The following is an 11,078-nucleotide window of genomic DNA, read 5'->3' as shown; positions in this document are numbered from 1 at the left end:
AAAAAAAAAAAAAAAAAAAAAAAAAAGCAGGAGTTGCAATCCTAGTCTCTGATAATACAGACTTTAAACCAACAAAGATCAAAAGAGACAAAGAAGGCCACTACATTATGGTAAAGGGATCAATTCAACAAGAAGAGCTAACTATCCTAAATATATATGCACCCAATACAGGAGCACCCAGATTCAAAAACCAAGTCCTTAGAGACCTACAAAAAGACTTAGACTCCCACACAATAATAATGGGAGACTTTAATACCCTTCTGTCAATATTAGATCAACACATAAGGTTAACAAGGATATCCAGGACTTGAACTCAGCTCTGAACCAAGCAGACCTGATAGACATCTACTGAACTCTACACCCCAAATTAACAGAATACACATTCTTCTCAGCATCACTTTGCACTTATTCCAAAATTGACCACATAATTGATAGTAAACCGCTCCTCAGCAAATGTAAAAGAACAGAAATCACAACAAACTGTCTCTCAGACCACAGTGCAATCAAATTACAACTCAGGATTAATAAACTCACTCAAAACCACACAACTACATGGAAACTGACCAACCTGTTCCTGAATGACTACTGGGTAAATAATGAAATGAAGGCAGAAATAAAGATGCTCTTTGGAACCAATGAGAACAAAGACACAACAGAACAGAATCTCTGGGACACATTTAAAGCAGTGTGTAGAAGGAAATTTATAGCACTAAATGCCCAAAAGAGAAAGCAGGAAAGATCTAAAATCGACACCCTAACGTCACAATTAAAAGAACTAGAGAAGCAAGAGCAAACAAATTCAAAAGCTAGCAGAAGGCAAGACATAACTAAGATCAGAGCAGAACTGAAAGAAATAGAGACACAAAAAAACCCTTCAAAAAAATCAATGAATCCTGGAGCTGGTTTTTTGAAAAGATCAACGAAATTGATAGACCACTAGCAAGACTAATAAACAAGAAAAGAGAGAAGAATCAAATAGATGCAATAAAAAATGATAAAGGGGATATCACCACTGATTCCACAGAAATACAAACTACCATCAGAGAATACTGTAAACACCTCTATGCAAATAAACTAGAAAATCTAGAAGAAATGGATAAATTCCTCAACACACACACCCTCCCAAGACTAAACCAGAAAGAAGTTGAATCTCTGAATAAACCAATAACAGGTTCTGAAATTAAGGCAATAATTAATAGCCTACCAACCAAAAAAAGTCCAGGACCAGAAGGATTCGCAGCCGAATTCTACCAGAGGTACAAAGAGGAGCTGGTACCACTCCCTCTGAAACTACTCCAATCAATGGAAAAAGAGGGAATCCTCCCTAACTCATTTTATGAGGCTAGCATCATCCTGAGACCAAAGCCTCATAGAGACACAACAAAAAAAGAGAATTTTAGGTCAATATCCTTGATGAACATTGATGCAAAAATCCTCAATAAAATACTGGCAAACCAAATCCAGCAGCACATCAAAAAGCTTATCCACCATGATCAAGTTGGCTTCATCCCTGGGATGCAAGGCTGGTTCAACATAACGCAAATCACTAAATGTAATCCATCACATAAACAGAACCAATGACAAAAATCACAAGATTATCTCAATAGATGCAGAAAGGGCCTTTGACAAAATTCAACAGCCCTTCATGCTAAAAACTCTCAATAAACTTGGTACTGATGGAACATATCTCAAAATAATAACAGCTATTTATAGCAAACCCACAGCCAATATCATACTGAATGGGCAAAGAAGCATTCCCTCTGAAAACTGGCACAAGAAAAGAATTTCCTCTCTCACCACTCCTATTCAACATAGTGTTGGAAGTTCTGGCCAGGGCAATCAGGCAAGAGAAAGAAATAAAGTGTATTCAATTAGGAAAAGAGAAAGTCAAATTATCTCTGTTTGCAGATGACATGATTGTATATTTAGAAAACCCCATCGACTCAGCCCAAAATCTCCTTAAGCTGATAAGCAACTTCAGCAAAGTCTCAGGATGCAAAGTCTCAGGATACAAAATCAATGTGCAAAAATTACAAGCATTCCTATACACCATAATAGACAAACAGAGAGCCAAGTCATGAGTGAACTCCCATTTGCAATTACTACAAAAAGAGTAAAATACCTAGGAATCCAACTTCCAAAGGATGTGAAAGACCTCTTCAAGAACTACAAACCACTGCTCAATGAATTAAAAGAGAACACAGACAAATGGAAGAACATTCCATGCTCATGGATAGGAAGAATCAACATTGTGAAAATGGCCACACTGCCCAAAGGAATTTATAGATTCAATGCTATCCCCATCAAGCTACCACTGACTTTCTTCACATAATTGGAAAAAACTATTTTAAAGTTCATATGGAACCAAAAAAGAGCCAGCATTGCCAAGACAATCCTAAGCAAGCAAAAAGAACATAGCTGGAGGCATCATGCTACCTGACTTCAAACTACCCTTCAAGGCTACAGTAACCAAAGCAGCATGGTATTGGTACCAAAACAGATGCATAGACCAATGGAACAGAACAGAGCCCTCAAAAAAAACCACACATCTACAACCATCTGATCTTTGACAAACTTGACAAAAACAAGAAATGGGGAAAGAATTCCCTATTTAATAAACGGTGCTAGAAAAACTGGCTAGCCACATGTAGAAAGCTGAAACTGGATCCCTTCCTTACACCCTATACAATAATTAACTCAAGATGGATTAAAGACTTAAATGTAAGACCTAACACCATAAAAACCCTAGAAGAAAACCTAGGCAATACCATTCAGGACATAGGCATGGGTAAAGATTTCATGACTAAAACACCACAAGCAATGGCAACAAAAGCCAAAATAGACAAATGGGATCTAATTAAACTAAAGAGCTTCTGCACAGCAAAAGAAACTATCATCAGAGTGAACAGGCAACCTACAGAATGGGAGAAAATTTTTGCAATCTACCTGTCTGACAAAGGGCTAATATCCAGAATCTACAAAGAACTTAAACACATTTGCCAAAAAAAAAAAAAAACCATCAAAAAGTGGGCAAAGGATATGAACAGACACTTCTCACGAGAAGACATTTATGCAGGCAACAGACATATGCAAAAATGCTCATCATCACTGGTCATCAGAGAAATGCAAATCAAAACAGCAGTGAGATACCATCTCACGCCAGTTAGAATGGCGATCATTAAAAAGTCAGAAAACTACAGATGCTGGAGAGGATGTGGGGAAATAGGAAAGCTTTTACACTGTTGGTGGGAGTGTAAATTAGTTCAACCATTGTGGAAGACAGTGTGGTGATTCCTCAAGAATCTACAACTAGAAATACCATTTGACCCAGCAATCCCATTACTGGGCATATACCCAAAGGGTTATAAATCATTCTACGATAAAGACACATGCACACGTATGTTTATTGTGGCACTATTCACAATAGCAAAGACTTGGAACCAACCCAAATGTCCATCAGTGGACTGGATTAAGAAAATGTGGCACATAAACACCATGGAATACTATGCAGCCATAAAAAAGGATGAGTTCATGTCCTTTGCAGGGACATGGATGAACCTGGAAACCATCATTCTAGGCAAATTGTCACAAGAACAGAAAACCAAACACCACATGTTCTCACTCATAATGGGAGTTGAACAATGAGAACACATGGACACAGGGCAGGGAACATCACACACCAGGGCCAGTCTGGGCGTGGGGGGCTGGGAGAAGGATAGCATTAGGAGAAATACTTAATGTAAATGACGAGTTGATGGGTGCAGCAAACCAACATGGCACCTGTATACCTACGTAACAAACCTGCATGTTGTGCACATGTACCCTAGAACTTAAACTGTAATAATAAAATATATATATATAAAGAAATCAAATACTTCACTTATCAATTGTTAAAGATGTTGAATAATTCTTTAAGTTAAAATGAGCATACAATATTCTTAGGAGTAAAATTTTAAAACGTGTTTTAAATTCATTAAGAAAATCTTCATTTTTAATGTGTAAAAGAGGAACAAACCTGCACATTGTGCACATGTACCCTAAAACCTAAAGTATAATAAAAAAAGAGGAAGACTTGATATTAATGAGAAATTTGTTTCTACATTGAATGTATAAATTAAATCAAGACTCAATTAAAGGGGAGTATAATTAAGGATTTTTAAATAATAAATGCATACAATTTAAAATTCATGTATTATAAATTCATATATTCAAATACTGTTTTAAAAATTTTAGAAAAAAAGTAACAATGGACAAATGCATACAGAAAACGCAGAGTAGACATGAGTGACACACGAGACGCGCCGTGAATAATTCCCTAACTCATCCAGGGAGCAGGTGCAGGGCCCCTCCTTATTCTCAGGTGTGCCCTGAGCACAGAGGCCTCCAGGTGAGCACAGGAGGGGCCGTGTGAGCGGCACCCACAGCTGGGGTGCTTCTCTCTAAAGGAGCACATCTGGGGTGGACTCCAGCCTCGTCACAGTCAGATCCCACCAAGGCCCAAGCAGCCTCCTCTCTTGTCTTGAGATGGCCCAGGGACCCCGCAGGTGTGGGTGAGGGGCTCATACTCAGGGGCTCTTGGGAATGAGAAATGAGAGCTGCCAATGGACTGTCCATCTGTCCTCTCTCCATCTCGCCTGCCTCTCTTCCTCCTCCATCAGCCCCAGCATCTTCCCGGTGTCCAAGTCAGGCCTGGACCCCAAATCCTCCCGACCCAGCCTGTTCTCCTTCCTCTACTCATCACACATCCTGCAGGACAAGGTCAGGGGCTGGGGGTCCTGCAGAGCTGTGCCATGTGTTGATTTTGGTAGAAAATGGGAGAAATTTTCTCTTGTACACAAGAGAGGGGAGACTCTCAACCAGCAGGGTTTTGTAAACTTTTGTTTTTTCCAAAATATTGTGGCTTTGTCTTACTAAGCTGAGATTCCAGGAGGGATGCATAAAACTGCATGCACCTGCCCCCATCTCCTCTGGTTTTTTAATTCTTACAAGTCTCAGTTATTGGGAGAGTTAGGAGAGGGCCAGAGAGGGCTGCAGACGGGAGCAGGTCTAGGATGAGCCACATCCCAGATGCCCCAGAAGGTCAGAAATGAAGGGGCTTTGGGGCGGTCACATCCAGGCAGCTCCCCCTTATTCAGATGGGGAGTCCAGGGTGCAAGGGGAACGGTCTTTTTCAGGAGTTCCACCTCCCAAGGAGAGGCTGAGCCATCACAGACCCAGCCCCACCTCCCCGGGCTCCTCCCACCTGGCTCCTAGACCAAGCACCTGCCTGTGATCTCCCCTGACCCTGGCTCCCCATGAGAGGTGACGGCTCCTGGGACTCCTGCTCGGGGAGAGGGAAAGACCCCGCTGCTCCACTCATCAGTGCTGAACCTCAGACACCTCCCTCCCCTCTGAACACCACGGAGGGAACACCTGCCCCATCCCTGGAGCACCAGGAAGCCATGAAGACCACACCCTTACTGTCCACCCTCTGCTCTGCTGCTGTAGAAGTCAGACTCTAAATATTGGAGGTAGCATTGAGACGAGTCTAGAAACTTCTCTTGAGCTGGGAGTGGCTGTTTTTTCACCCATGGGGTCAGGACTTAGGGGTTGGGACCCCCAGAGGCTCTGATTCTGAGGTGGAGACATCAGGAGGGGAGCGGGTGGGGTCTCCATCATCCACCCTCAGTCTAATCTCATCTCTGAGGTTCACGCCCCCGCCGTCTCCTGTCTCCTCCCAGCCCTCCCTGCTCTTTACTGAGACTTCAGGGGTGGGAGCCAGGGGTGGGAGGTCCCTGCCTATTTCCACCCTCTCATGGGCTGGACCCTCCCCTGCAGACCCTCCCCCTTCACTCCCCTCATTCATTATTGTCCCAGAGCTCTGCTGGGGGCAGGGCCTGAGCTGAGCCTTTGAGCTCAGAGAGGACAGGGTCAGGGCCCTCACCTGAGACCATGAGCTCCAGGGGGTCACTGGGGTGAGACAGCAGGTAGGGGTTGGAGCTGAGTGAGCTGTAGCATCTGTAGGTCCCCGCATGGGCTGAGGTCACAGGACCCATGGGGAATTCAGCCTGGTTCTGCTGAGCTAGGTTCTCTGATCTCAGACGCAGTGGGGCATGGGCTGTCCCCTCTTTGGTCAGAAGGAAAGTGTGGAACTGCCCCCATGATTGACACAGCAGGGTCACGTTCTCTCCTGAGGCTACCGTGGGGCCCGGCTGCACCCAGAGGGAGACTCTGTCATAGATCTGTCCTAGAGAGAAGATGGATGGGTGAGGGGCTGCCCCACCTTGTTCTGAGCTGAGACCTCCCCAGGCCTCTCTCTGGGGCCCTCAGTCTCTCTGTCTCTGTTTTCTCTGAGTCTCCCCCTCCCCGCCCATCCCCTGTCTCTGTCTGTCTCTCCCTCCCTTGGGACCCCACCCCTCATCCCGGCCATCACCACCTGGGCTCCCCCGGCAGGGCCTGTGCAGAGCCTGGATCCCTGACTGAACCCGCTGGGCTCCTCACCTGTGATCAGGATGTCCAGGGGGTCACTGGGGGCCGACCACTCGGAGGAGAAGTTGTGTGCACCGGAGCATCTGTACTGGCCCCCGTGGGAGCGGCTCACAGGGCTCAGGGTGAAGTTGGCCTGGGAGAGCCCAGCCTGGGGCTGCCGGCCAAGAAACTGGAGGAAGTCACGTTCTCCCTCCTTATACAGAACAAATCTGTCGTAGCGGACATCAGAGCCACACTGGAGGGTCAGGCTCTCCCCAGGGGCCACGACAGGGCCTGGCTTAACTGAGAGCGATGGCTTCTTAGAAACCCCTGGGAAAAGGTGGTCATGGTTTCCAGGAGCCGACCCTCAGGCTTCCCCACAAACCCTCCCTCTCCCCCGGGGCCTCACCACTGCTGATCTTCCTGTGTCTCTGGCCCCAGGAGCCCTGAGCCCTCTCGCCCCAACATCATCCCACCTGGAGCTGCCCTGAGACGCGGCTTCTCCCCACCTGCCTGGAGACTCAGAGAACTCAGGGAACTCCAGGCAATGCTGTGAATGTCTCACCTGGGACCAGGAGCTCCAGGAGATCACTGGGTGAAGACCACACATAGGGAGAGCGCGAGTCATAACCATAGCACCTGTACGACCACCTGCGACTCGGGCTCACGGGGCCCACGGAGAAGACGGCCCAGGACCACCCACGGGCATGGGAATGGGAGTTCAGCCATTGTAGGTGTTCGTCTTCTCCTTCCTTACACAGAATGAAGCCGTCAAATGCCACCTGTGAGCCACACTGCAGGGTCACATTCCCTCCTGAGGTCACCACAGGGCTGGGCAGGGCTGAGAGGGTGGGTTTGCTGTAGACTCCTAGGAGAGAAAGAGGCACCGTGTTAAATGGGGCTCCCACCTCCCACGTCATCCCTAGGGTTGAGCTGTGAGAGCGGAGATGCCCCTGAGAGCTGACCCCCTTCCTGAGGGCAGAGCCTGGGGCTGGGACCCTGGAGTGTCCTCTCACCTGTCACCACCAGCTCCAGGGGGTCACTGGGCTCTGATGAGTGATTGTGGCTGTAGTACTGACAGCGATACCGCCCTGCGTGTTCCAAGTTGATGGATGGGATGGGGAACTGGCCCTTCTTCCCAGGCTCTTGTATCCATCTAACCCAGGATGCTGATTTGTTTTCCCTATATAGATGCTACTCCTCAGCCTGAAGGCTCCCCTGACACCTGAGGGTCACGGGACTCCCCTGGGTGATCACAGAGCCTGGCTCAGCCCAGAGTGTGGGCTTGGGGAGGGGCCCTGGAAGGAAATCAGAGGTCGGATTCTAAGTCATTTCCCACCCAACAGATCTCAGCTTTTGGCTGCAGGCCCCTCCAGACGCCCCCATCAGTCAGCCCAGAACTGCTATTCCCCATCCCCAGCTGCACAGAGGTGGCCCCTTGTCCCCAGTGAGGAGGAGGGACCTGGGAGAGCTGGGGACAGACTCACCTGCCTGCACGTGGGTCCTGGGGCCCAGACTCAGCCCTGGAAGAGAGTTCCCTGTGAGGGATTCGCCCCTGAAGCCTGAGCAGGCCCTCCCCTCCCTGGGATCTTTGTGAGCCCCTGGGGTCTCCTTAGGGACCAGAGTTTGGCTGTGGGGTGAGGTCCCTCCTAGGTTAGAAGCTCCCTCCCTCTTCAAATCTCACCGAGACAGATCAGGACCACGAGGATGGGGGTCATGGCGTCTCCTCCCACTGCCCTGCTCTGCGGATGGATGAGCCGTTGATGCTGGCAGGACAGAGAGACACACAGGGTGTGGACACTCGGAGGCTGGGTCCTTCTTGTAATGGGGTTTTGTCATCTGTAGCCACACAGGAAGTGGAACTGCCCTCCCAGGAGCCTGACTCTCATACCTTTAGGGCTGAGGTGGGGGCAGGCACCAGGCCCTCTGCATCATTTCAGACAGTAATGGGCCCTTTCCTGACCCCCAGCCACTGTCTGTCTGGTTTGTTTTCATCCCACTGAGAGCCGGGATGTAGCAGCAAATAAAACTGGTGCCTCCTGTGTCTGTCCTTCCTGATGAGGGTAGCGGAGGCTTCTCCTTCCTTCTCACAGCCTCCCCCAAGGTCTCCCTCCCCACTTCAGCCGTCCATCAGCTCAGCGTTGTGGGGTCCTTACCATGGCAGTCGTCTCTCCAGCCCTGGAGATGCTTCAGGGGAGACGCAGGTCCATGCCGCAGGCAGGCTCAGATCAGCAGAGACGCACCTGACACCTGCCTGTGCTGTCCAGGCTGAGCTGCGTGTGGCAGTGAGCACAGAGGAGTAATGCAGGGTCCACCGTGGTGGCTCAAGCCTGGAATCCCAGCACTTCAGGAGGCTGAGGCGGGAGGATGGCTCGAGGCCAGGAGCTTCAGATAGTCCTGGGCAACATAGCAAGACCTTGTCTCCATAAAAAAAGCAAAAAATTAGCCAGGCAGGGCAGCTCACATCTCTAGTCCCAGCTACTCAGGAGGCTGAGGTGGGAGGATCACCTGGGCCTGGGAGGCGGAGGCTGCAGGGAGCTATGATCACCCCTTGGCATTCCAGCCTCGGTGACAGAGTGAGACCCTGTCTCAAAAGGGGAAATGCAGGGAATAAATATAATAAAACATACTTGTTCTGTTTCGAGAGTGTGTGTTTCCTTCCTACCAAACAGTCCCTCTCCTGCACTTCCCCTTTTTTCTTTGTTGCAACATCACCCACCCCCAACCCCGGGAATGAGCCTCTGAGTCGGTCCCGCCTCCTCAGTGCCCCTTGTGTCCTTGGCCTTCCCTCAGCACCTCCGTCCATGTTCAGGGTTTTCAGAACAATTTGTTAAGTCTGTAATCTGATTCTGGGGGAGGGGAGCTGATCTGCATTCAATTCCTGATTATCATCCAGGTTTATGTGACCTTGGACAAGAATGTCACCTCTGAGCCTGTTGTCATGAACCCCACTCATCACAGTGGCTGTGGGGTCAGTGGTGCCCAGGACTTGGGAGGCTGAGCCATGGTGAATCTCCAGACCAGTTCAGACAGGAGGGCGGGGACGGGAGAGGATCCTGGTGTTGGGCTCCACAGTGGAGGATGATTGACGACCCCACTCAAGAGCCCACATCGGCTCCAAATACCGTGAAATTCTCCTTGTGATCCGTCTGAAATATGCAGATGATCACAGCCACAGGCACAGAAAGAGGAAGAACAGTTCCTCCCGTGGAGACGCATCCCCTTCAATGAGCAGAGTTCAGTGCTGAGTGGCCACAGGTGTCTGGGACCCCCCAGCTTCATCAGGGAGGAGGAGGTTCCCACCTCCGTGTGGGACAGAAGAGGAACCCCAGGTCCTCCCAGGCAGGGAGGGGTCAGGGCTCTGGGTGAGGCTGGAAGCTGTGGCTCCCCATCCCCTGTGTGTGTGGACAGGCACTGGGGGGTCTCTGCTCACTCACTGGAGGCCATGGTCAGCTCTCAGCCCCTCCCCTGTGTGTGAGAAGCAGATTCAACCCACGGTGGTCAGACATGGGCGTCTGCTCTGCCCCACAGGTGAGTGTGAGGCTGGCGTTGGTCCCATCCCTGCTGGGTACAATCTTGAGCTGACGCTAAGTTTGGGAGAGTGGGGCAGGAGCAGCGGCAACAATCCCCTTCATCAGGCTGATGCCTGGACAGCCGTGGGAGAAACCCTTTATGAAAGGCCAGGTGCGTGGGAGGAGAGCTGCCCCACAGGAATGACAACCGTATGAGGAAAAAATAGACAGTTGTTGAAATGCATTAGACAGACATCGTGAAGGGGAATTAATTTTTATATTAATTTATATATTATATAAAAGAGTCCCAAGCCCTTCTCAGCCTTTTCCCCTGCTATCATTGCTACTGAAACTTCGGGGCTTCTGTCTCCACCCTCAGGTGTCCCCCTCTTCCTGTCACAGAAGTTTTCTTCCTGGACATCAGCAGCTGGGCTGGACCTGGGGAAGGACATGGGAGTGTGAGGGGCAGTGAGGAGGTTGTGGGGGTAGGTGGGCATCTGGGATCTTCAGGCAGAATTACCTCCTCCACGGGCCTCTGTCCTTGTTCTCTGACTCCGCAGCCCCCACAGGACTTTGGAAATCAGCCTCCCTCGGAGCTGGGTGAAGAAGGACAGAGCCTCAGCCTTGGGATCATGAGAACCACCTGCTCTGCACAGAGAACTCAAGAGAAAAGAAGGAAAGCTGAAAACACACTTGCATAGATGTTTTAAATACGTCGTTAGTTGAAGCAACCAAAAGAATAAGGTACGTTCATGTATGTACACATTTATTCTCTTCCTTCTAGATTTTCTCACTGGGAAATGCTGGAGCCGTTTTTCTGAGCTGACCCTTCCCATCTGGATTCTCTCTGGTTGATGGTGCCCTGATCCCACCTTCAGTCAGCCCATGGGTCTCCCTGCCAATTTCCTACTCACCCAATGTCCTGTGTTGGCCCTGATGCCAGGGTCAGAGGAGAAAGAAGAGGAGGAAGAGCACCAGCTGAAGGCCACTGAGACCCCGATCACAACGCCCAGGTGCTTTCCCAGACCCTGAGGTAGGACCGGGAAGGTGTACTGATGCCCTTGCCAAGTGAAAGGAAACTGTTCCTGATGGTTCTTATTAACAGTGCTGGAGAAAAAA

The 11,078-nt window shown here is 49.3% G+C and overlaps 1 protein-coding gene across 1 annotated transcript in view; it reads right to left on the bottom strand.

Moving 5' to 3' along the window:
- LOC116479193 (leukocyte immunoglobulin-like receptor subfamily A member 2) overlaps positions 1-8,628 on the bottom strand; it is a 29,313-nt gene extending 20,685 nt beyond the window's left edge. The window contains 7 exon segments of the mRNA XM_032171140.2: positions 5,924-6,226; positions 6,481-6,777; positions 7,013-7,315; positions 7,464-7,745; positions 7,935-7,970; positions 8,132-8,213; positions 8,604-8,628. Coding sequence (XP_032027031.1) covers positions 5,924-6,226; positions 6,481-6,777; positions 7,013-7,315; positions 7,464-7,745; positions 7,935-7,970; positions 8,132-8,213; positions 8,604-8,606 — 1,306 coding nt within the window. The 5' untranslated portion in view covers positions 8,607-8,628.
- Between the last annotated feature and the right edge of the window lie 2,450 nt (positions 8,629-11,078).

The sequence above is a fragment of the Hylobates moloch genome, unplaced genomic scaffold (genome assembly GCF_009828535.3).
Source record: "Hylobates moloch isolate HMO894 unplaced genomic scaffold, HMol_V3 SCAFFOLD_12, whole genome shotgun sequence".
Lineage (NCBI taxonomy): Eukaryota > Metazoa > Chordata > Mammalia > Primates > Hylobatidae > Hylobates > Hylobates moloch.
This window is presented reverse-complemented; position numbering and strand designations above follow the sequence as displayed.